This window comes from Equus asinus, chromosome 17, assembly GCF_041296235.1.
Source record: "Equus asinus isolate D_3611 breed Donkey chromosome 17, EquAss-T2T_v2, whole genome shotgun sequence".
In the NCBI taxonomy this organism is placed as follows: Eukaryota; Metazoa; Chordata; class Mammalia; order Perissodactyla; family Equidae; genus Equus; species Equus asinus.
The window spans coordinates 12,895,018-12,922,103 of NC_091806.1; the positions used below are offsets into that span (position 1 = coordinate 12,895,018).

Here is a 27,086-nt window from a genome sequence, read left to right on the forward strand (position 1 = left end):
GTAATGATGACAGAATTCCTGCAATTAGGGAAGAGCAAGATACAAAATAAGTACATGTCAAGAGAGGCTGGGTAATGCAATTTTTATTCCGGGTGCGTAGGTGTCCAGATAAAAATTCAGAGGTCCCAATACTATAGGAGAAAGAAAAGGAAAATGAGTTTTGGGGGAAAACCAGCAATCTCTGCACAGGAATATATCAAGCACAAAGCCTGGGCACAAATTCAGGTATTCTGACTCCTAGACCAGATGTGTCCTCCGTTGTGGTCCCCCACTGAAGCTAGGTTTTATTTTTTAATTGAGGTAAAATTTATATTCAGTGAAATGCACAGACTAGAAGTGTACAATCCAATGAGCTTTGATAAATTTATATATCTGTGTAACCAACATCCAACCAAGATATAGAATATTTTTATCATCCCAGTAGCTTCTCTCTTGACCCCTTGCAGACAATCCCCACTCCACAAGGCAACCACTATCATATTTTCTATCATCACAGATTAGTTTAGCCTGTTATTAAGCTCATATGGATGGAATCATAAAGCATGTACTCTTGTGTTTGGCTTCTTTCACCTTACATACTGATTTTGAGATTCATCACGTTGTGGGTTACAATAGTTTGTTCTTTTATTTTGTGAATAGTATTCCATTCCACAAGTATATCACAACTGAAAAAATCTAATCTCCTGTTGAGAGACATTTGGATTGATTTCAGTTTTCAGGTGTTATGAATAAAATCTGCTATAAACATTTTTGACATTCCTTTTTTTTTTTTTTTTGAGGAAGATTAGCCCTGAGCTAACATCCACTGCCAATACTCCTCTTTTTGCTGAGGAAGACTGGCCCTGAGCTAACATCTGTGCCCATCTTCCTTTATTTTATGTGGGATGCCTGCCACAGCATGGCTTGACAAGTGGTGCGTAGGTCTATACCTGGGATCCGAACCAGCAAACCCTGGGCTGCCAAAGCAGAACGTGTGAACTTAATTGCTGCACCACTGGGCTGACCCCCATTCCTGTTTTTTTTTTTTTTTTAAAGCATAAACTGACAGAGTCATTTGATAATTTTATGTGAAAAATAACTTTTTACTATGTACAGCTATATTCCTAATTCTGCAAGAGTCTGTCCTGGTGTTCAATTAGAACTGGAGAATTGAGACCATAGTCAATGGGCTAATCTTTAACAGGTTAGGAAATAAAATCAAACTACATTTAACAAATGTAGTTTCCAAAAATGAATATTCATAGATTCACATTTAAAAATGTATCTTCCTTAGATTTATTACACCAAATCTTTCAATATAGAAAAGACTTTGACTGAAAGATTTTCACAGAAACTTAACTTCATGATAAGTTACAGAATAAGTATAGGTTTTAGTAAAATATTTGGAGCTTTTAAGTAATTATTTGCTAATTTTACTTTCCTTGTGTTTCTTTCTGTATAGGTAATGCTTAATTAGGAGCATTTGTATTCTCAAAAACAATTAACCTTTTAAAAAAATCTTAACGTCTCTCTTCATAATTTTATTCTTCATCATTAGTTGAAACTTGGCATCTTGTTTCAACTCTAATTTTAATCAAGACTGAATTAGTGACATTTTTGAGTAGCACTGGTGTAGAGTACAAAGCACTATTACGGCATTTGTAAAATCCTTTGTTAAAGAAAATTTAATATATACACTGATGGGGTCAAGGCAGGTTAGTGAACTCATATACCCATCACCCAGTTTCATAATTATCAATTCACAGCAAATTTAGCTTTATCTTACTAAGGATCTCAACAACAGCACTATTGACATTTTGGGTTAGATGATTCTTTGATGTAGGGGGACTATCCTGTGCATTGCAGGATGTGTCATAGCATCCTTGGCCTCTCCCCACTGGATGCCAGTAGCACCACTTCTCCATCCAGGTTGTGACAATGAAAAATGTCTCCAGATATTGCCAAATGTCCTTTGGGGGACAAAATGGCCCCTTGTTTAGAACCACTGATCTATAGCCTCATCCATAGCAAGGCAAGAAGCGCTGTTTGAGTTTCTGACACTTGTGTCCCATATTCCTAAAAGCCATCCTTTGAAAGGTGTCAGTTCATGTAAAGCCACATGATTGAGTTCATGGTAAGCAGGAGCTATATCTAATTGACCCCTGAACAGCACAGAGCCTCATACAGAGTAAGTACACTGTGAACATTGGGTGAATTTAAGTTTTTCATATCTCCTATTGATTTCTGAAGTTATGTTACTGATAAGGAAGTTTGAGATTTTAGTGTCCAGGTCCTGCATCCCATGAGGTAGTCAGCCTGATTGGGAAGGGAAAGGTATGGCTGCCTGGGGACCAATCTTCTCTCATTTGATGATCACACCTTCCTCCTGGGTATGTCTCATGTAGAGTGAACTCAAGGCTAAGCTGCCAGAATTCTTATTTCTCTGTGGAATACATGGGAGGCAAATCTGCTTTGCTCTTTTTAAAAATCAGGTGGAATAGATCCAGTGGCTTAGTCTCAGCACTCTTAAGCCTGAGGCTGCAGAGGGAGCAGATCCTCCATTTGGCAACTCCTTAGAAGTAAGGGCTCTGGTGGTAGCTGGGCCTTAATGCTTTCCAATTGGCTAACTGGGAAACCTGCATGAGCTGAGGGCTGTTCTCAGGGCGCTATTTACATCTCTGTGGTCAGAATAGAAGAAGGAATCGTGGTGAGAACAGCAAAGCCACAGAAACTTTGGGGTGAGTTTTGTTTTGTGAGCATGTGCTTCTTTTGCATGATGACTATAATTCCATTTTGAAAGCAAAGAGAATGTTGCCATCAAGCACAAGGCGTTTCACAAACTGCTCTCACATTAGTCTGGTCTTTGCCTGAGACAAGCACAGCGCTACCTATGGCATTCGGGAATAGAGAAGGTGTGGTGTTGATCCTTAGGGAACTTTGTCCTTTCAATATTTGTTGAATACCTACAATGTGCTAAATACTGTGCTAAGAAGGCTAGGGCAGATCTACATTCACTCTTCTTTCTATTTACAATCATTGAGTCATTTCAGTAAGCATTGGTTGGAGATGGAGTCGTAGTGAGACATAATCTGCACCTCAGGAAGTTCACAGTGGGCAGATGGTCACATACAACAATCACAATTCAGTGTGGAAAGTGCTGTGAGTCCAAAATGTCCTGAGAGAAGGGGGGCCAACTAACCATAAGGACCTGTGGGTTGTGGAGATGGATTTCCTATCTCTGAGAAGACTCCAAGTTTGCACAGAGGAGGGGAACTTAAGTTGTCCTGGGATGAGCTAGGAGTGGGAGGTATGGCATCTACCTATGGTATAGGTATTATCTCCATGCTACAATGTGGACCTTGAATCTATGAAAAGTTGAAGAACTTTGTAGATATCACATGGATACTGCCTGAAGAAACCTGGGTATAAACCCAGGGGTGGGAAAATTAGCAGTGTTTTCTTCCATGCACAGCTCCTTGGTAAAATTCCCCAGCTGATCTGAGAGTTTAGGGCTCATCTCTGCCCTCCATTTGTCATTGCAATTGTAAATTTTATCAATGATTTCCTTCTGGCCCGTGGTGGTCCTTAATCACCTGAGCCTGTCCCAAATCCCTGAACGAAAGAAGCTTTGTGGCATGAGTGAATGTCATGTAACTCTCAGTCTCAGATGCCCTGGAGTCTCACTGTACAAGGGGCTGTGTTGATACACACAGACCTCAGTCACCTTGAACAAAGTCCACCATGGATGAGGGCAGTCTGCAAATCAGTCAGTGCACGTGACGGTTGATGTCTTGAGATGTTGGAAGGCTGGACTGCAGAGAATATGTGTCAAAGGACGAGTGGGCACTCTGAATGGAGGGGTGGTTTGTATTTCAGTAGCTACTGGGGGCATATGTTGGAGGAGATGAAAGTTTTGGTAAGGAGAAGATTGTACATGAATTGAACTGGATCCTTGGAAAGGACAAGAACACCAAGAGACCAGTTATAGAAACAGACAATTAGGAGGAGAAAGTAGAAATGAGAGAGGGTGCTGAATGTCAAGGGACATCTCTTCTGAAGACTCCGAAGGGAAGCAGAGTAGTGAGAATGCTATTCAGTAAACCAGGGATGGAAAGCAAGTGAAAGGAAGTGGGACAAAAGAAAGCAGCAGGCAAAAGGCAATCAAAAGCATTCAAAGGCAATGGAGAGTCATTTAACATGGAGACAGCCACACTCTCCTTGCTGCCCCATATCGTCCAATGAGGCTTTCATCTCCTGATAGATATCCCCTCCTCTGATCTGTTTCCACTAATCCAACCTGTATGTACAAAGTGATGTTACCTTCCAGTTGAGTAATATTCCTGATGATTCCTCATTGTCTGTAGGATGAACCTCAAAGTCCCTATCAGTGCTTCATGGATTGGTACTAGATTCTATCTCCAGCTTTATCTTTGCCATTCTCCCCTTTACTCCAGCCACACATGCATGAAATTTTATAGCTTTATATGATCTTCTGCCTTTTTGGAATGCTCTTCCCTTCTTGTATGCACAACTAGCTCCTACTTATCTTTCAATATCCAGCTAACAAGCTTCTCAGATATGTAAGGGATTATTGTAATTCACCTACTTAATGAAAGAGTCTTTTATTTTGCATCATTTCAGATCACGTCACCCAAATTACTGCCTCCTGGTAGCGATTTCATGGCTAATACACATAATGTGACTGAATTCATTTTTCTGGGACTTTCTCCTAATCAGGAGGTGGAGACTGTTTGCTTTGTGCTATTTCTGCTCTTGTACACAGCAATTGTGCTGGGGAATCTCCTCATTGTGCTCACTGTCATGACCAGCAGAAGTCTTGGTTCCCCCTTGTACTTCTTCCTCAGCTACCTGTCCTTCGTGGAGATCTGCTACTCCTCTACTTCAGCCCCCAAACTCATCTCAGATTTGCTGGCTGAAAGGAAAGCCATATCTCTGTGGGGCTGCATGACACAGCTTTTCTTCATCCACTTCTTTGGTGGCACTGAGGTGTTCCTGCTCACAGTGATGGCGTATGACCGCTATGTGGCCATCTGCAGACCTCTCAACTACACCACCATCATGAACCGACAGGTTTGTGCTATGTTGGTGGGAGCAGCCTGGGTGGGGGGCTTTGTGCATTCCTTTGCCCAAGTCCTTCTCATCTTCCGCCTGCCCTTCTGTGGCCCCAATGTGATCAACCACTATTTCTGCGATCTGCTTCCTCTGCTCGAACTTGCCTGCTCTGACACCTTCCTCATTAGTCTGCTGATTGTTGCCAATGGGGGGACCATGGCTGTGATCAGCTTTGTGGTCCTTTTATTCTCCTATGTGGTCATATTGCTCCATCTGAGGACTCGAAGCTCTGAGGGGCGGCGCAAGGCCCTCTCCACCTGTGGGTCCCATATCACTGTGGTTATGTTGTTCTTTGGGCCCTGCATCTTTATCTATCTGAGGCCTTCTACCACTCTGTCTGTGGACAAGATGGTGGCCGTGTTCTACACAGTGATCACTCCACTCCTCAACCCTGTCATCTACTCCTTGAGAAATGCAGAAATGAAGAAGGCCATGAAGAGGTTGTGGATCAGGACAATGAAACTAGATGAGAAATAGGGATGTCTTTGTGTTTGTCCTTGCATTTAGAATGACGCTTAGTCCCAACGGAAGGGTAGAGTGAGATAAAGGACAGCTCGGAGGACTTGTTACATCCAGAGTCATTCTAACTAGTTCCCTCCTTTAACAACTTCATTGTAATCACTTGTAAAATATTTTCTCTTATGGATGTACTAGTACTTAACTAGCCATTTTTCTGTTAGATCATTTCTAATTTTTTACTACTTTAAATAACACTGTGGTATTTGTGAATAGAAATCTTTAACTATACTTCTGATTTTTAGAAAGACCTTACTTGCGAGCCAGCCCTGATGGCCTAGAGGTTAAAGTTCATCAAACTCTGCTTTGGCAGCCCGGGTTCAGTTCCCAGGCACTGAATCACATCACTTGTCTGTCATTAGCCATGCTGTGGCAGCCTCACATGGAAGAACCAGAAGAACTTACAACTGTATGCAACTATGTACTGGGGCTTTGGTGGGGGAAGGGAAGAAAAAAAATGAGGAAGATTGGCAACAGATGTTAGCTTAGAGCAAGTCTCCCCCATCCTACCAAAAGAAAAAAAACTCACTTGCTATAATAAATTTACTGCATTAAAAAGTATAACAACTTTTTATACAATTGCTAAATTGGTTCTCAGAACATTTGTAACAATTCACCTTCCTAGTGAAAGTGCTCTTGACCGAATGAACATTGTCATTAAAAATTTTCTTGGCTGGAATAAGAATTCTCATAGTCTCAAAGTATCTCCCTATAAGATACTTATTCATTGCAAGAGGAAAAGTGTAACTTTATAATGGAGAAATCTGAAAGACACTCCATTAAACAATTACTCAAAGTCAACATTATCAGTGTTGAGACTGGAGAGGCACACAATATCACTACTGTGGGATTCCTACCCCAAATACATAACCTGTGTCTAATCATGAAAAAACATCAGGCAACCCCAATTAAAGAAATTCTGCAAAATTACCAGCTTGCATCTTTGAAAGGACCAAGACAAAGAATGAAGAATTGTTCCAGATTAAACGTAGATCATAACTAAATGCAACCTGTGATCCCTGGTTGGATCCTGTACTTGATAAAGGTTATTAGCGGGCAAAAGCTCTGTAGATGAGACAATTGAATTGTATCAAAGTTAATTTCCTCTATTTGATAATTGTGCTGTGTGTGTCAGAGACTGTCCTTGAATTTAGGAATAAAGCATTAAAATATCTAGAGTTAAAAGAGCATTATGTAGGCAACTTTCAGATGTTTCAGAAACAATCCTATCTATTGAGAGAATAAATGATAAAGAAATATAAAAAATAAAATGATGAAATATGCCAAAATATTAATATTAGGGGGATTTGGATTAAGGGTATACAGGAATTCTTAGTATTATGATTGCAACTTTTTTTGTGAGTCAGAAATTATTTAAAAATATAATTAAAACATTTTGAAAATTTGATAGGCATCTTGTTATGTTTTAACTTGCAATTTTTTGTTGTGAGGAAGGATGTTTTAATATTTAATTCACTTTTAGTCTTATATACAATGTTTTCAATGTTTAAAAGCTTTACATTTTTTCTCCAGTTTTATTGAGATATAATTGACATATATCACTGTATAAGTTTCTGCGCAGCATAACGATTTGACCTACACATATTGTGAATTGATTACCAACAATAAATTTAGTTAGCATCCATAATCTCATATAGATACAAAAAGAAAGAATAGAGAAAAATAGTTTTTTTAAATTTGTTATGAGAACACTTAGGATCTATTCTCTTAACAACTTTCAAATATATCATACAGCAATGTTAACTATAGTCATCGTGTTGTACATTACATCCCTAGTACTAATTTGTCTTATAATTGGAAGTTTGTGCCTTTTGACCAGCTTCATCCAATTACATCCCCTGCCTCCCGTCTCCCTACCTTCGGTAACCACAAATCTGATCTCTTTTTCTATGTTTTTTTTTCTTTAGATCACATGTATAAGTGAGATTATACATGCAATATTTGTCTTTCTCTGTCTGACTCATTTTAGTTAGTATAATGTCCTCAGGTTCTATTCATGTTGCTACGAATGGCAAGATTTCCTTTTTTATGGCTGAATAATATTTCTGTGTGTGTGTGTGTGTGTGTGTACATACACATATATCACAACTTCTTTACCCATTCATTTGTTGATGGACACTTAGATTGTTTCCAAGTCTTGGCTATTGTGAATAATGCTGCTATGAACATGGGGGTGAAGCTATCTCTTTAACATAGTGTTTTCATTTTCTTCAGATATGTTCCCAGAAGTGGAATTGCTGGATCAAATAGCAGTTCTATTTTTAATTTTTGAGGTGCCTCCATATTGTTTCCCATAGTGGCTGTATCAATTTATAATCCCACCAACAGGGCACAAGGGTTCCATTTTCTCCACGTCCTCACCAGCATTTGATATCTCTTGTTTTTTTGATGATAGCTGTTCTAACAGGGGTGAGGTGCTAACTCATTGTGGTGTGGATTTGCATTTCCTTATGATTAGTGACGTTGAGCACCTTTTTATGTACCTGTTGTCCAGCTGTATGTATTCTTTGGAAAAATTTTTATTCAAGTCCTTTGTCCATTTTTAAATTGGATTGTTTGTTTCTTTGCTACTGAGTTACATGAGTTCTTTATATATTTTGGATACTAAGCCCTTATCAGGTATATGGTTTGCAAATATTTTTTTCTCCATGCTGTATGTTGTCTTTTTATTTTGTTGATCATTTCTTTTGCTATGCAGAAGGTTTTTAATTTGATGTAGTCCCACTTGTTTATTTTTGATTTTGTTGTTTATGCTTTAGGTTTTAGATCCAAACAATCATTGCCAAGATCCATATCAAAGATATTTTTTCTATGCATTTTTTTCTGAGTTTTATTGTTCCCAGTCCTACATTTAAGCCTTTAATCCATTTTGAATTAATTTTTGTGAATGGTGTAAGATAGGGTTCTGGTTTCATTGTTTTACTCTTTTTTTGACATACAGAAATCTTTGCTTTTTATGTAGTTAATTATCATTATTTTTTATGACCTAGAATAGCCAGGTCCACGCTATTTCTTGTTATGGAAGCTTTATGGAATGTTTTAATATCTGGAAGTTTAGTCCCTTTTTGTTTCTCTTCTTTTTCAAAGTTCTCTTGGGTATTGTTTCTCCATATGAACTTGAGAATTAGTTTTACTTCTCTTCCAGCTGCACATCCCCCCAAAATAAAATGTTATTATTTGATAGATATCATATTGCATTTAAAAATGTATATAGAAAGAATCAATATCTTATTGATGTGAATCTTCCCATCCGAAATCATGCTTTATCTTTCCATTTGCTGACATCCTTTGTTTTTTCAGTAGTTTTAAAGTTTCAAACTGTATTTTAAAAATATGTTCTTTTATTTTCCAGCTTCATTGAGGTATAGTTGACAGATAACATTGTGTAAGTCTAACTTGTACAACATGATGATATTATACAAGAAAATATTGCAAAATGATTACCACAATAGGGTTAGTTAACACCTCCATCTTTTCACATAATTATCTTTTTTTGTGAGAACATTTGAGATCTCCTCTGTTAGCAAGTTTCAAGTATATAATACAATGTTATTAACTATGTCACCATGTCTACATTAGACCCACAGAGCTTATTCATATTATAACTGAAACTTTTTACCCTTTGACTAACATCTCCCCATTTCTCTCTTTCCCAGGCACCTAGCAATCACCAATTTACTCTCTATTTCTATGAGTTCCAATAATGCACAGATTGTTCTCTTGATAGTGTCCACTAGTTCACATAGGCTTTCTTCACTCTTTTTTCATTCTTTTTTCTTTGTTTTCCTCTGACTGGATAATTTCAAACATCCTGTCTTTTACTTCATGGATTCAGTGTTCTGTTTGATCCATGCTGTTGTTGATGATCTCTATTGAATTTTTCATTTCATTTATTGTATTCTTCAGTTCCAGAATTTCTTCGGTTCTTTTCCATAACTTTTATCTTTGTTAAACCACTTATTTTGTTTGTGTATTGTCTTCCTGATTTTGTTTGTCTTTCTGTGTTTTTTTTTTTGCAACTTACTGAGATTCCTTAAAACAGCTATTTTGGACTCTTGATTGGGTAAATAACAGATGTCCACGTCTCTGGGGTTTGTTTTTGGAAAATTACTGTGCTCTTTTGGTGTGGTCATGTTTTCTTGACGTTTCCTGTTTCTTGAAGTCTTGTGTTGTTGTCTTCACATTTGACGTTACAGTCATTTCCTCTAGGTTTTACTGACTGAACTTGGTCAGTATGTAACTTCCATCAGCTCTGCTGCTAATTCTGAGGCTTTCTCACACCTTTTCTTTGGGTACACCTGCCCCACACTTCTTGTTCCACTTTTTTTTCACTAGAATATTTTTTAATCCTTATCCCCAGAGGTAGACCCATTTTATCAAATATTTGAAAGAGAAGCTTCCAGTTCTTATTGTTACAGTGACTCCTGATAGCAGATCTTGTCCTCTCCCACCTTCGTTACCCGCTAGTCCTTTCAAAAGGCCCACAAAGTGCATGGACAGTTAATTGTGCAGATGTTGCCCACAGCCATCACACCATGCTTACTTCTTGTTGTGTGCATGGCCTCCCCACTTACACACCAGTACATGTTACATGGTGGCCAGAGATACATTTACAGTGTGCATGTGAGGCCCAGCCTGGGCTGCATCTTTGGACAAGGTCTGCTGCTTGGTCCCAAGGTCCCAGGGTCTGGGGATCCCAAGGCTACTCTCAGCCAGCCCTCTTGTCTCAGTGTTCAATGTACAAGATAGGGATTTGTGGTCCAGGAGAGTGAACCTAATCTTGTTCATGTACTGCCTCAGCCAGAAGTTGCTTACCTGATGTCCTTCAAGCCTCCCATGAGGTCTTCATGCAATGCCGTGTGTATTTCTGCAGGCAGAGAGTGGGCTTTGGTCTGGGTGGCTAAGAGATTCTTTGCTTTATAGAGGCTGAGGCTCAAGATCTGCCCATTCAAGTTATCATTCTGATTCTGCAGCTTAAGTATTCTTGAGCTTGTACGCCTTCCCTCAATTCTGCAAAGCCAGTCTGTGTGCTGATAGCCTCCCTTTTGCGTTTTGTGGTTTATTCCAGTCAGGCCTGCAGATTCAGAGCAACTTTCTGCTCATGGTCACTAGCCATCTGGAAAAGCTTGCTCTCGCCACCACCAGGAGCATGCAAGAGCTAGCCATGGGGAGTGGGGATGTGTGTCAGTGAGGCACTCAAAGCTCTGGGGGTGACTGTAGGCACTATGTCATCATTTGCAGGGATCCATAGGCAAGTAGTCCCCGGCGACTTGTGGATGGGGATCCTGATGGAGTCCGAGCTGTGGTTTGTAGGATCCACATAAAGATATGTTCCCTCATGAGCCCTGGCTGCTCGTCTTCCAGCTGCTCATACCCCCTCAGTCCTGCAGCTCACAACGCAGTATTCTCATAGGGTGAGAGAGAAATGGGCCGCTTTGGCAGGTTCCTGCATAGAGAGGCTGGGTGCTCACTCATATGCTCTCACTTTCCCCTGTTGGGCCGAGAAGTGCTCTCTTGGTGCTGAACTCTGCCATGTTGGGGAGTTCCTCTTATCTTCTCCAATGTGTCCCATCTTGGAGATTTTTTGTTCCAAGCTTCTGCTGTAACTTCTCCACTGGACTCATGGACTTCCAAAAAGGCTCTCTCATCCATGGGTGAGTTTGTAAATGAGTGTTCTCCCTGGGATCTGGGATCACAGCTGAGAGGGCCTGGAGTCAATTCATGGGTCACTTCAGGGTTCACAGTTGGGCGTACATTCTGTATGCCTATTGCATGATGCATATGTGGGTGAGATTCCTCCAAGGTCCCCTGATGTGTAGTGCTAGTGACCAAACTGAAGCCAAATGGGCTGTAGCCAAGACCTTTGGGATATGGAGCTGTTTCCAGTTCTGTAGCCAGGACCACAGTCAGTGAGTCAGCTGCCCAGGTGCAGGCCTGTCTTCTTAAAATGACTGTTCTCCTTCTTGGACTGCACTGGGATTTCACACTCTCCTACCTGGATCCCACATCTCCTGCAAAGGTAATTTTGTCTGTGGAAAGATGTCAAATTATTGTTGTTGACAAAGGATATGAAAGGTGGACAACTTATTCCGCTAGGTTGCTTATGTCAGTCTCAAAGTTTTTGTATGTAAGTCATATACATTTTATGCTAAATTTGATCTGTCTATGTATGATAGGGAACTGATCGTGTTCTGTAAGTATGAAAGCTACTGATTCGACATACTATTATTTTTGCTGCACATATATACATTTCCATGCAAATAAGCACACAATTCCATACAGTAAACTCACTTGAGTCTCCACTCTGACCTTTGGCATTGTAATGAGCACCTGTCATTAAAAGAGCCATTCCAAACCAGACGCAATGACTTTCTTCAGATGCCAATCTTCTAGTTAGATCAGGCAACATCATCCCCAATTGGGCTCATGGACCAAAGAGAGCCTTACTTGAAAGGATTCAGGTGATAATGCTTGTTGGATTGCTTTTGTAATCTTATTGTGGAAAATTTAAACATATATCACAGTAGATAATATAGTGTAATGAATTCTTTGTATCCATCATCCACATTCAACAGTTATCAACTCATGGCAAAGCTTGTTTCACTTATGTATCTGTTCGCACCACCCCTTGCCTCCCATATCGTTTTAAAGAAAATCTCCAACATCATGTAATTTCTTTTGTAAATGTTTCCGAATACATCTGTAAAAGATAATGGCTCTTTTTAAATTTAGCCATAATAGCATTATCACATCTAGTGGTGAATTAAACCTATTTCATTATGAAATGTCCCATTTATAGTAATTTTTTGCTTTAAATATATTTCATCTGATTTTTATTACTTCATGAGTTGTCTCTGAGTTTGGATGGTACACCTTTTGTATTTTTTAACCTTCAACTTTTACGTATCCTTGTGTTTTTTGTTAATAGCATATGTTTGGATTTCTTTTATAGCATTTTGGTTTATTAATTAGAGAGCTCATTCCTTTTTCATTGGATGTAATAACTGATATAATTGCATCTAAATCTACAATATTACCAAACACATTCTATTTGTTTCACCTGTTTTTATCTATTTTTTATTTAACATTTTTGAAGCCAGAAATTTTTCTATTTAAAAATTTTTAAGAGATTTTAAAAAGGCTCAAAGGTCCAAAGATATTTGGGCTTAATGTAAGATTATACTGAGGTGGTATCTGTTGGTTTCTCCTCTGCTAAAACCTCAATTTGATCCAGGTTAATTACGTGCCTTGATAATTCTTCCATTTGGGTACTGGTGATTTCCTCTGGCTCCTGACACCTTTCATAAAAGGTCATCAGTCCATGAGCAATTAAAAAAGCAATACCAGAAGCAATCACAAAACGTTTGCAGATTCTTTTTGGACATCTGCTCATTCAGATTCTGCGTGAACATATATTGAAACACATATGTCTTTTCCCTTCTTTGACTTCCCACAGCATTCAGCTGGGGTCCTTCAAAGACTTTTTTTTTACCTCCATTTCAGTGTTTATCACTCACCTTCAGTTGTCACTTTCTTGAGAATATGGCTTGAATCTTACTCATCGTTGTATCTTACTCTTAATGACATACAATGAAACTCAAATATTTGGTCAATTAAATTTCTGGAAGTCATTAGTACTTCAGATTGTAAGCGAACAGTGGTTTTTATGTCTCTATTTTCATCTCAATTACCCAAATTATATACCAATGTTACACCACCTAAGACAAACCAATAATCACTCCCGATACTGTTTATGGGCATAATATTTATATACAAGGAAGGAACATGTGTGTCTGTGTGTATACTTTACAATTAACCAAGATATTTCATATATTTTTATCTCATTTGATTCTAAAACAATTTGGTGAGGTGGGTATGAGTTCCTGTTTAACAGATGAAGAGACAGAAGCTTTGGGAGGTCATTGTCTTGATCACGGTCACACAGTTAGTAACTCACAGAGCCTGAGTTCACACTCAATTTGTCTGATTTCTAAGTCCTTGATCTCTCTGCCCATTCCTCTGTTCCCTTTAAAGATCACTGAACATAAGTACATCTAAGTCTCTGAATTCCAAATCTGAGGGCTGATAATCTCCTTATTGTCAGGTAATTCCCTCTGTAATGACTTCAGTATAATTAAGTGTTTCTTAAAAAACATAGCATGAATTCCTTTATGGGTATTCCTGGGTACACAGAAAACCAGTGTCTGTGATGCCAGATCTGAAAGTGGAGAGTACGAAAGCAGGATGATATGATGTTTCTGTCAGTTCTGGCTCCTTTTCTCATGGAGCCCAACCCTGATCATTGAGCTGTGAGAACTACCTAATGCATGGGATCAAAACTCAATGTGTTGGCCAAGAAGAGTTTTTTTCCTAGGGAAATAATGCTGAAAAAGGCAGCATTCTTGAGAATACCATGGAAATCAAAAAATGGGAAATAAGAGTCAAAAGATTAATATGAATTGAGCACCCCTCAATAAATTTCCTAAAATTACATGTAAGGAGAGTGCCGCCCTGTAGGTGGGACAATGCTCACTTTGCAGTTGAGGAAACTGCAGGTCAAGGACTTTCCAAAGACCTTGATGTTTTTTGTATACCAGTTGTTTGTGAACTATGATTCAGAGCCCAGAATTCTGCAGGTGCCTCAGGGACTGGAACAGGAGCACAGCGGGAGAGGATAGGAGGTAGCCAAACAGGCACGTGTGGGATTTCAATTTTTAAAATTATCTCTTTTTTAAAACATCTGTTTTATATAAAATTTATGTTGACAAAAGGTAATCATGCCCTTAAAAATTTTAAAAACCACTCATATGCTTGCTTACGATTCTTTCTTGTTTGGTCGTAGCTAGGTCTTCTGTGGCTTGGTTATGGAGTGGCAGACTTTATGAACTGACCTCCATTCTGAGAAGGGGAAGCAGAGCCAAGCCTTCTTCTAAAGTTCAAATCCAGAGAGTCAGGGCAAGAACTTCCTCAATGTGAGTGAAACCATGCTTCAGAAAATGTAGCGTGTCCAACCAGGACTTGGCCCAGTCTGAAACTGCCTGACCACTTGGGGAGAAAGAATTGCCCATCTCCCAGTCTACAGTGTTAAGGGAAAAAGGCTGAATAAAAAACTGTGTACATATCATTCAAAATTTGTAAGATATGTTTGCATAATTAAAAGGAAACAACTGAAAGAAATTCACCTTAATATTAATGATTTCTATGTCCTCATTATATTTTCTCTAATCAGTATTATGAACTTGAGCAAATCACTGTATCTCTCTGAGTTTCCCTTTCCTTATCTGCAAAATGGGGATAAGGGTAGTTAAGTGCATAATAGGAATGTTTTCAGTATTAAATAACATAAGGCATATATTATTTTATAATACGAATCACAAAAGTAAAATACAAATGATGATGATGATGGTGGTGATGATGATGATGAGTTTCTCTGGGAGAGTCTAGTGCAGAATAGAATCCCTTGAATGGAAGGGAAGGAGGCATAAATCTTGACTTGGACCACCCAAACTTGTTGTTGCCCCTTTATCCGTAGAGAGATTGGCTTTATGAGCAAGTGGCTGACCACCTTGCCCATTAGTTATCCCAAGTTTTATGATTCTTTGTACTTGAAGTTTAACAAAAGTGTTTTGAAATGAATAGAAATGAAAAATAACCTTGGAAATAAATCCTATGGCATTGCCCTTGTAAACCAACCTTCCACCTGAGTCTGATGTGCAGCCGCTGAGATCTAACAAGGCTTGATATTTACTGAGCACCTACTAAGTGCCAGGCACTGTGATAAATACCTTTACATTATTTCACAGTGGCCATCCTAGGTGATATACATTATTATCTTCATCTTACATAGGAGAAAACGGTTTCTCAGAGGACAAGTAAGTTGCACAATATGATTCAGCTGGGGAGCGGCAGAGCTGGGATTCAGTCCCACAGAATCTGCCTCCAGCACCTGAGGTCTTGCTGTCTGTGACGTTGCCTCTCAGAGCAGTTTTCAGATGACAGCCCAAACATCAACTGTGCAATCCCTGCAGGCATTTGATCTTACATCAGAATGTCCTTGTTGGTTCTTTTTGAAGTGTTATAAAAAGACCAGAGAGAAACAATGGGCATGTTTTATACTTATTGTAAGACTCAAAAAAACAAAATATGGTATAATTTCTTTTTTATGAAATAATGGTTAAGTTATTTACCTGCTACTAAAGGCTTTTTTGGGGTTTTCACAATAATTGTATTCCTCAATTAGAGGAAGTGGCTGCCAATTTCCAGCATTATCTCTCTTCTCTATCATGGGGGTAAATATAACCATCTGATCAAACCATTTTCAGAATTTTAGAAGGAGATAGAAGAAGAATTTTTCTGTAAAGTACATATATTCTACTGGGAATTTCTGGGAGAGAGAGATGCTTAATAAGACTGGGCAGAATGTCCTCGGAGATGACAATTATTTCCGCCTCTATCATTGTCATTGCTTATTGTTCTTTCAGTCGCGCACACCTTAATTTGGTCCCTCTGAGTGTAAACACTTTGTGCCAACCTCAGTGAGTCCATGCCCCAGACTTTTCTATTCCTCCTCTCCCTCCTCTGGTAACTGTTTACCAGGATCCTAAGTCTTCTGGAGATGAAGGGACTAGAGCTTATCTAAGTCCTTATAAAATATGATGGAGGATCCTCTTTACTGTTCTGCTATTAGCAAATGTAATTTGCCTTGCTTTTTTGCAACCACAATAACAAAATGGTTGTGATAAAAACAATGCTCAAACACAGTCCTGTGGGATTTTACTTCCTTTGTCCCTACTCTCTACCAACCTGCCCTTGACAATGAATCATTAATCACCATCCACCATCCTCAAGTTATTGCTGATGTACTCATGGTAGAACTTACTGCAGTTATCCAAGATTATGTACATTGATTAATTGTAATTGATTAATCTACGTACATTGATTAATGTACATGGAAGAGAAGGCCTTCAGCCCAGCTTCCTAATGTCAACATGTCTCTCTTTTTAAGGAAAATCTCATTTTATCCTTACAACAGCCCTGTTGGGAAAGGCAGTTGATATGGTGCTAGGCACTTAGAGAGCAGTGAACAATCCTTATTGAATTTAACGCAATTTTTATCTTGTAATAATTTATTCACAAAGTTACTTAGACTCTGAGACATTTGTTTCTGCATTCACTAATTCATTCATATGGTCATTCGTTCGACATACTTTCATTATTTTCCCTGGTCTTTCTCTGGTCTGTCTGTGTTGTGACACTATTACATGTTCCAGGGAAGACATTTGCAAGGAGTCTCATAGTTTCCAGATAACAAAATGCTTTCCACATACGATATTTAGCTGTGGCATAAAGGAGGAGTTATGGGTATAAGTTATGACAACGTGTGACTGAGAATATGACTGTGAGATTTAGATCCTGCCTATGTAAAATGAGAAAATAAAATGCATTTCTACAGGTAGTTGAGTTGATTTGAGATAATATAAGCAAGGGGCTTAGCCTGTATCTGGCACATATTAGTGTCAGTAAATATTAGCTCAATGAAATAAGATTATGAGCAATTGTGAAGTCCTATACATGTATAGGCTGTTGCCTTTAGTTTTGACCTCATAACTATCATTCATTCATTCAATCAACAAATATTGATTGAGCACCTGCAATCTTCCAGTCAATGTTTTGGGCACTTGTTACATTAGAGAACAAAATAGACAATGGACTCTGCCTCATGGAGATCATATTCTAGTGGTGGGATAAACAATAAAATGTAAATATAATAAATAAATTATATAATATGTTTGAAAGCAATATGTGTTATGGAAAGAAGAAAAAGCAGAGGAGGGTAAGGAGTGCTGGGCTTGCTGAGAGGTTGCAATTTTAAATAAGGTGATCAAATAGCTTCCTGGAGAAAGTGTTATTTGCACAAAGACTTCAGGGAGGTGAGGGAACTAGCCAATAGATATCCAGGGGAAGAATGTTCTGGGTAGAAGTCACAACCAATTCCCAGATCTCAAGATGGCAGCATGTGTGATATATTTGCTGAATATTAAGGAGGCCAATGTACTTGTAAAGGAGGGAACAAGGGGAAGAGTGGGAGGAGAGGAGGTTAGAGAGGCAATGAGGACCAGATCATGTAGGGCCCTATGCATCATGGCAAAGGTCTGGATTTTACTCTGGATGGAGTGGGCATCCACTGCGGGGCTTCCAGGGAGCACTGTAGCTGTTGTGATGAGATTAGACCCGGGGTAGTGTATGTGGTAGGAGGAGAATTAGGGACACCAGTTAGGAAGTAAGGGACAGATGATTGTTGCTCAGAACGGAGTAGAAGCTGTAGAGGTGGTGAGAGTAGATTCTCTTTACACTGTGAAGGTAAAGACAAAAGGAATTCTTAACTGATTAGAAGTGAGATGTGAGACAAAGAGGAACCAAGGATGACTCCATGATTTTTTAGCGTGGGCATTCAGCAAGTCAGAGTTGCCCTCAACTGAGATAGAAGGCTGCCAGAAGAATATGTTTTAGGTGAAAGATTACGAGTTTATTTTTGCACATATTGATGTAGACCAGGCAGGTATTTATTCATTCCTTTATTCGACAAACATTTGGTGAATGCATACTATGTGCTAGATATTAAACATTACCTTGACGCAAGTGGTCAGGAGTCTTGCTATCAAGCAACTCACAGCTTAGTGAGGAGAGAAGACATGTAAATAAACAATTACATAACAATGTCACAAACATCATATTGATGGTGAATAGCCAGGGGAAATGGACCACAGAGGATTGACTGATATGCTTATCTTTTGAAACTTTGAAACTGAGGTTCTGAAAAGTTAATTGATTTGCCATAATTCATAGTATATAGCACAGTTGGGACCTAAATACAATTTTTATGACTCCATAGATTTGGGGAACTTTCTTATGTCATGTAACTTGTGTCCTTGCAGAGCTAACTACTTTGTCGGTGTTTATGGCAGAGAATCCATGTGCACTAAGGACAAGGTGACTGAGTTTGTGTTCTTCGGCCTTTTCTAGAGGTGAGAGATACAGCATGTGTGCTTCATGATCTTCTCCCTCTTCCACATGCTCACTGTCCTGGGGAAGCTTCTGGTCATCATCATCATCAATTCTAGCAACACCCTGAATGTTCCCATGTGTTTCTTCCTCAACCACTTGTCTTTCGCTTACATGTGCTATCCATCTGCTACCACACCCAAGATGATCACTGACAGTTCAGTGGAGTGCAAGACCATCTCCTTCAATGGCTGCATGACCCAGCTCTTTTCTGCTCACTTCTTTGGTGGCCTTCCTCCTCAGAGCTATGGCCTATGACCGCTAAATGACCATCTGTAAGTCCCTGTACTACACAAGCGTCATGGATTGGTGGAAGCGTGGCCCACTGTTGAGGGCCTCCTGTGTGACTGGCTTCCTGCATTCTGTCCTGCAGATCCTCCTCAGGATCTAGCTGCCTTTTTGTGGGCCCAATGAGATCAACTTCTTCTGTGATGTTCACCCCTGCTGAAGCTGGCCTGTGTGGACATTTATATGGTGGGTCTTGCCTGGGGCGAGCTGAAGACGTCCATGAGACATTGGCCCCAACCTTGCTGTACACCCTTGACCCCTCATTCCCCACAGGTTCCAAGTGGGGCCAGTGAAGATGTCCATGAGGGATATGTCTTGGATTTTCTGCCACCTCCGATTCCTCTTCCTCTCTGCCATCTCTTCTTCCTAAGACAGGTCCAGAGACCAAACTCTCTACCTGGGTATGGGTAACTCTGATTTGGCTAGGACACTGCTAGATAATAAAGTCCTTTGAAAAATATAAAGGAAAAGATTCTTTGACTAAGTGACTTATTAAAGAAACTTTCCTGGGAAATGATAAGGGAGTAAAGGAAGTAGGACTGGGAGGAAGAGAAATCTAAACAAAGATGCAAATTCAGGTAAATTCTAGCCAAGGGCCACTTCAGATTGATTTTGCATAACTCCAGAGTGTAATTTGTGCCTGGAGTTTTTATTTGAAGCAAGGGAGTGAAGCTGTCATACTCACACATCATTTAGACATTAGCTAAGGGCTTCTCTAGGGTTGGCTTGGGATGTAAATTCCCAGCCACTTTTGTCTATCCGTTAATATAGGGAAAATGGGTTCCAGTAGCCCAAGGGCAGCATGTGTTAGTTGTTGGCAGTGAAAACACGTGAAAGTCATAGGGAGAAAAAAAGGAAGGATAGAAAGTGGTATGGACAGGGATATGGACAGTCCTTGACATTCTCTGCCATACTCTCCTTTTATTTTAGTGTTCTTTAATGCTTTAAATCAAGTTGACAAATTTCTGCATCCAACTTCTTTGATTAAATTTATTCTTAGGAATCTTATGCTTTTGTTGCTGTTGTAAATAGTGTCCTAAAAATTGCATCTTCTAAACTGTGTCATATAGAAATGCAATAATTTTTTATCATTAATTGTATAGCCAGTCATATTTCTAAACTCTTATTATTGCTAATAATTTTTCTGTAAACACTTTTGGGTTTTTAAGTAAACAACCATATCATCGGTGACTGCTGTTGATATTGTATCTTCTTCTTTCTTCACTTTTTTTTTACATCTCTGGGTAGGAATTCTAGCACAATGTCAAATATAAGCCAATGGAATGTTTTTAACTTTCCCCATTAAGAATGATGTTTTATATAGATTTTGGGTAGACGTAGTTTTGCAGATTAAGAAAGTTCTTTCTATTCTTAATTTATTAATAATTCTTATGGAAATTGATTATTATTTTCCTTTAAAAATTGCCCAAACCAACAATTTTATGATGAGATTTATAAATGCATTAGGAATGAAAAATTAAATATAAAACAACAGTGAGATATGACTTACATCTAGCACACTAGAAAAAAAGAACACTTTCTGAGAATATTTTAGACTACTGGTTCAATTATTTTAGTAGGTTTAGGACTATCAAGGCTTTCTATTTCTTTTTGAGTCAATTTTAGTAAAAGATTGTATATGTACATTGTAGTCTATTTCATCAAGGGTTTTGAATTCATGAAATATATGCACATTTTAACTTTAGTGGTGGGGAGAGGGCTCCTTGGAGGCCTACCCTTACACTTGAGAGACCAGCAATGACTCAACGAATGTGCTCTATTCAGAGTCTGCTTGCTATGCATTGAGAGGATTTCTCAGATAGCCTAGTCTCCTAGAATGCTCCTGTAGTGCCATGTTTAGTTTATAGACTGACACTGGAGACCTTAGTTGATGGTATCTGAGAACTGTCATACAGCTTGGAAAGTATTTGAGATATTCTGATAGAAAAATGGGAGCTCCACATTGTGGAGAAGTTAATGATGAACTAATTTCTTTGCTAAATTTTGGCGTATTGTAGTGAGCTGCAGTTCATGTGGCTCTCATTTAGTGGATTACATCATGTTATCTAGTTTAAACTAACCATCTTGAAATGGATAGAGGTGCAAAAAGTTTCTCACACATAATCCCCGGATTGAAAATAATACAATAATTCAAAAACACACACAGAGTCCCTTTTAGATGCTGATAAATCTCATCCCAAATATGTGTTTTGCCTGACAGTATAAAATATGAATCCATTAACATTAACAAGTTTTAAATTATTTTATTTCGTATTTCTCATTCTTTAAATTTTTTGATGTATTTAAAAATATGCCAAATACCTGTTACTTAAGCAGCACATGTAGATGATTTATAAGTGCGTGTATAAACCAAAACTTTTTTAGAATAGAGGTAGATTCAGAAGTTAAGAGATTACTGCTCTATTACCCTACCATGTATTTTCTTCCTCACACTAATGCAATGTTTATTTCTTTGCTTCTTTGCTTGTTTATTGTCTCTCCTCACCAGATTTTAAACCCCTTGAGGACAGGGACCCTCTTTGTCTGTCCACCATAGTATTCTCAGCACCTACCATAGTGTCTGGCACATAGTAATAGTCGCTAACATTTACTGAGCACATGCTAGTGCAAGGCAGTGTTCTAGGCTTGTTACATCATCTCTTTTTCTTTATTGAAGTAAAATTTACATAACATAAAATAGACCATTTAAAAGTGTGCAATAGAGTGAATTTGGTATATTCACATTGTTGTGCAACCACCACCATTATTTAGTTCCAAAATAATTCACCGCCCAAAAGGGAACCCCATAACCATTAAACAGTCACTGTCTATTCCCCACTTCCTTCAAGCCTAGGTAACCACTAATCTGCTTTCTCTCTGGCTTTATCTTTTCTGAATATTTCACATAAAAGGAATTATACATTGAGACCTTTTGTGTCTAGCTTCTTTCACTTAGCATAATGTTTTCAAGTTAAGTCTACATCGTATCATTACTTCATTTTATGGATGAATAATATTCAATTGCATAAATACGCTAAATTTAGTTGATTCAACCACCAGATGATGACAATTTGGGCTCTTTCCACATTTTGGCTTTTGTGAATAGTGTTCTATGAACATTTGTGTACAAGTACTTCTTTAAATATCTGTTTTCATTGCTCTTGTGTATACACCTAGGCATAGAATTGTTGGGTCATGTGGTAATTTTGTATTCAACTTTTTGAAAAACACCAAATTTTTTGCCACAGCAGTTGCACCATTTTATATTCTAATCAAGAATGTATAATGTCTCCAAATTCTTGCAAACACTTGTTAGTTTCCATCTTTGATTATAACCATTGCAGTGGGTGTGAAGTGGTATCTCATTGTGATTTTGATTTGCTTTTCCCTAATGACCCAGAAACCTGAACCAGGAGTAGGGGTTGCTGTTTCCTTGCTGCCACACTTCTAGGATGTGGGGTATGGTGGGCAGGCAATTGAAAACTCCACAGCACTCTCTTACTGCAAGGCAGCTTCCTTATACTTCTCCACGCCTTCCCCTGGTTGTTGTTATGTTTTGACTAGACACTAGAGTTATGCCAAAGTTGGATCTGACAGTTTTTTTCCAGCTCATTCATTGTTCCTGGTGGGGGGTGGGTGGAGGCCTGGAATTCCCTACTCTACTATTTTCAATAATATTATTCTTTCATTGCCTCTTATAATCACCATAATTCCCTGAGGTAAATATCAATATTATCTTCATTTTATAGATGAGTAAACTGAGGCACAGAGAGGTTAAGTGACTGGCCCAAGATCAGAGAACCATAAATAGTGGAGCCTGATTCCAGCATAGAATCTTTACTGTGCTGAGGCTAGTAAGTGCTTGATAAATGTTTAAGGCATAGAATACAGCAGAATATGGAAGTTAAACTTTCTTCTTGTGTGTTAATGATTTGGACCCTGGTTTCAATTAGATCACAAGTCTACTGAAAGTCAGAAGCTTTATTTATTTTTTTATTATTTTTATTATTTTTGTTTTTTTATTAAGGTTGTGATAGTTAACAACCTTGTGAAATTACAGTTGTACATCATTATTAGTCATGTTGTAGGTACACCACTTCATCCCTAGTGCCCTCCCCCCACCCCTATTCCCCTGGTAACCACCGATCAGTTCTCTTTGTCCATATGTTAACTACCACCTATGAGTGGAGTCATACAGAGTTCATCTTTCTCTGTCTGGCTTATTTCACTCAACATAATACCCTCAAGGTCTATCTATGTTGTTGTGAATGGGGCGACTTTGTCCTTTTTTATGGCTGAGTAGTATTCCATTGTATATATACACCATATCTTCTTTATCCAATCATCAGTTGCTGGGCACTTAGGTTGGTTCCATGACTTGGCTATTGTGAATAATGCTGCAATGAACATAGGGGTGCATGGAACTTTTGGAATTGCTGATTTCAGGTTCTTAGGATAGATACCCAGTAGTGGGATGGCTGGGTCATAAGGTATTTCCATTCTTAACTTTTTGAGGAATCTCTATACTGTTTTCCATAGTGGCTGCACCAGTTTGCATTCCCACCAACAGTGTATGAGGGTTCCCTTTTCTCCACAGCCTCTCCAACATTTGTCACTCTTGGTTTTGGATATTTTTGCCATTCTAACAGGTGTAAGGTGATATCTTAGTATAGTTTTGATTTGCATTTCCCTGATGATTAGTGATGATGAACATCTTTTCATGTGTCTATTGGCCATCTGTATATCTTCTTTGGAGAATGTCTGTTCATGTACCCTGCTCATTTTGCAATTGGGTTATTTGATTTTTTATTGTTGAGTTGTGTGAGTTCTTTGTATATTATGGAGATTAACCCTTTGTTGGATAAATAACTTGTAAATATTTTTTCCCAATTAGTGGGCTGTTTTTTTGTTTCAATCCTGTTTTCCCTTGCCTTGAAGAAGTTCTTTAGTCTGATGAAGTCCCATTTGTTTATTCTTTCTATTGTTTCCCTCATGTGAGGTGTTACGGTGTCCGAAAAGATTCTTTTGAAGCTGATGTCAAAGAGCGTGCTGCCAATAGTCTCTTCTAGAAGACTTATTGTTTCAGGCCTAATCTTTAGGTCTTTGATTCATTTTGAGGTTATTTTAGTAAATGGTGAAAAAGAAAGGTTGATTTTCATTCTTTTACATGTGGCTGTCCAGTTTTCCCAGCACCATTTATTGAAGAGACTTTCTTTCCTCCATTGTAGGCCCTCAGCTCCTTTGTCAAAGCTTAGCTGTCCATAGATGTGTGGTTTTATTTCTGGGCTTTCAATTCTGTTCCATTGATCTGTGCATCTGTTTTTGTACCAGAACCATGCTGTTTTGATTACTATAGCTTTGTAGTATGTTTTGAAGTCAGGGATTGTGATGCCTCCAGCTTTGCTCATCTTTCTCAGGATTGCTTTAGCAATTCCCGGTCTTTTGTTGCCCCATATGAATTTTAGGATTCTTTGTTCAATTTCCATAAAGAATGACATTGGAATTCTGATTGGGATAGCGTTGAATCTGTAGATTGCTTTAGGGAGTATGGACATTTTAACTATGTTTATTCTTCCAATCCATGTGCATGGAATGATTTCCATCTCTTTATGTCATCGTCTATTTCTTTCAAGAAGGTCTTGTAGTTTTTGTTGTATAGATCTTTAACTTCCTTGGTTAAATTTATCCCAAGGTATTTTATTCTTTTTGTTGTGATCATGAATGGGATTGAGTTCTTGAGATCTTTTTCTGTTAGTTCATTGTTAGCATATAGAAATGCTACTGATTTATGTATGCTGATTTTATACCCTGAAACTTTGCTGTAGTTGTTGATTGTTTCTAATAGTTTTTCTATGGATTCTTTGGGGTTTTCTATATATGAGATCATGTCGACTGCAAACAGCGAGAGTTTTACTTCTTCATTGTCTATTTGGATTCCTTTTATTTCTTTTCCTGCCGAATTGCTCTGGCCAAAACCTCCAGTACTATGTTGAATAGGAGTGGTGAAAGTGGGCACCCTTGTCTTGTTCCTGTTCTGAGAGGGATGGGTTTCAGTTTTTGTCTGTTGAGTATGATGTTGGCTGTGGGTTTGTCATATTTGGCCTTTATTATGTTGAGGTACTTTCCTTCTATACCTATTTTATTGAGAGTTTTTATCATAAATGGATGTTGGATCTTGTCGAATGCTTTCTCTGTGTCTATTGAGATGATCATGTGGTTTTTGTTTCTCATTTTGTTAATGTAGTGAATCACGTTGATTGACTTGCGGATGTTGAACCATCCCCGTGTCCCTGGTATAAATCCCGCTTGATCATGGTGTATAATCTTTTTGATATATTGCTGTATTCAAGTTGCCAAAATTTTGTTGAGGATTTTTGCATCTATGTTCATCAGTAATATTGGCCTGTAGTTTTCCTTCTTTGTCTTGTCCTTGTCAGGTTTGGGGATCAGGGTGATATTGGCTTCATAGAATGTATTAGGGAGTGCTCCATCTTCCTCAATTTTCTGGAGTAGTTTGAGAAGCATAGGTATTAAATCTTCTTTGAACGTTTGGTAGAATTCTCCAGAGAAGCTGTCTGGTCCTGGACTCTTATTTTTGGGGAGGTTTTAGATTACTGTTTCTATTTCTTTACTTGTGATAGGTCTATTCAGATTCTCCATTTCTTCCTGATTCAGTTTGGGGAGGTTGTATGAGTCTAGGAATTTATCCATGTCTTCTAGGTTGTTCATATTGTTGGCATATAGTTTTTCATGGTATTCTCTTATGATCCTTTGTATTTCTTCAGTATCTGTTGTGATTTCGCCTCTCTCATTTCTAATTTTGTTTATTTGAGACTTTTTCCTTTTTTTTTTTTAGTGAGTCTGGCTAAGGGTTTGTCAATTTTGTTAATTTTTTCAAAGAACCAACTCTTTGTTTCATTGATCCTTTCTACTGTCTCTTTTGTTTCAATATCATTTATTTCTGCCCTAATTTTTATTATTTCCCTCCTTGTACTGACATTGGGCTTTGTTTGTTCTTCTTTTTCCAGTTCCATTAGGTGTCGTTTGAAGTTGTTTATGTAAGATTTTTCTTGCTTATTGAGGTGAGCCTGTATTCCAATGAATTTCCCTCTTAGGACTGCCTTTGCTGTGTCCCGAATAATTTGGTACGGTGTGTTTTCATTTTCATTTGTCTCCAGATAATATTTGATTTCTTCTTTAGTTTCTTCAATAATCCATTGTTTGTTCAGTAGCATGTTGTTTAGTCTCCACATTTTTGGCCTTTTCCCAGCTTTATTCTTGTAGTTGATTTCTAGTTTCATAGCATTGTGATCAGAAAAGATGCTTGATATTATTTCAACCCTCTTGAACTTATTGATGCTTGCTTTGTTTCCCAAGATATGGTTTATCCTTGAGAATGTTCCATGCGCGCTTGAGAAGAATGTGTAACCTCCTGTTTTTGGATGAAGTGTCCTATATATATCTATTAGGTCCATCTGATCTAATTTTTCATTTAATTCTATAATTTCCTTGTTGATTTTCTGTCTGGATGATCTGTCCATTGGTGTTAATGGGGTGTTGAGGTCCCCTACTATTATTGTATTGCTGTTGATGTCTCCTTTTAGTTCTGTTAATAGTTTCTGTACGAATTTTGGTGCTCCTGTGTTAGGTGCATATATATTTATAAGTGTTATGTCATCTTGGTGGAGCATCCCTTTTAACATTATATTCTGCCCCTCTTTGTCTTTCTTTATCTGTTTTGCTTTGAAGTCTACTTTGTCTGATATAAGTATGGCAACACCTGCTTTCTTTTGTTCATTGTTAGCTTGGAGTATTGTCTTCCATCCCTTCACTTTGAGTCTGTGTTTGTCTTTGGGGTTGAGGGGTGTTTTCTGGAGGCAGCATATTGTTGGATCTTGTTCTTTGATCCATCCTGCCACTCTGTGCCTTTTGATTGGAGAGTTCAATCCATTCATGTTTAGAGTGATTATTGAAACGTGGGGGCCTACTGTTGCCATTTTATCACTTGTTTTCTGGTTCTTTTGCATTTTGTCCTGATGGAGAGCTGTTACTTTGTGTTCTTCTCCTTCTGCTTATCTCCTTTGTTC

At 38.4% G+C, this 27,086-nt stretch overlaps 2 protein-coding genes across 2 annotated transcripts in view; one reads left to right on the plus strand and one right to left on the minus strand.

The window, feature by feature from the left end:
• The window catches only part of LOC123277871 (ubiquitin carboxyl-terminal hydrolase 25-like), a 96,037-nt gene continuing 68,951 nt past the window's right edge, over positions 1-27,086 (minus strand). Inside the window, exon 6 of the mRNA XM_070487713.1 lies at positions 1-18. Coding sequence (XP_070343814.1) covers positions 17-18 — 2 coding nt within the window. The 3' untranslated portion in view covers positions 1-16. The remainder of the gene's footprint in view (positions 19-27,086) is intronic.
• LOC106843981 (olfactory receptor 4X2-like) lies at positions 4,660-5,589 on the plus strand. Its single transcript, XM_014861264.3, has one exon. The coding sequence runs from the start codon at positions 4,660-4,662 to the stop codon at positions 5,587-5,589; it is 930 nt and encodes a 309-aa protein (XP_014716750.2).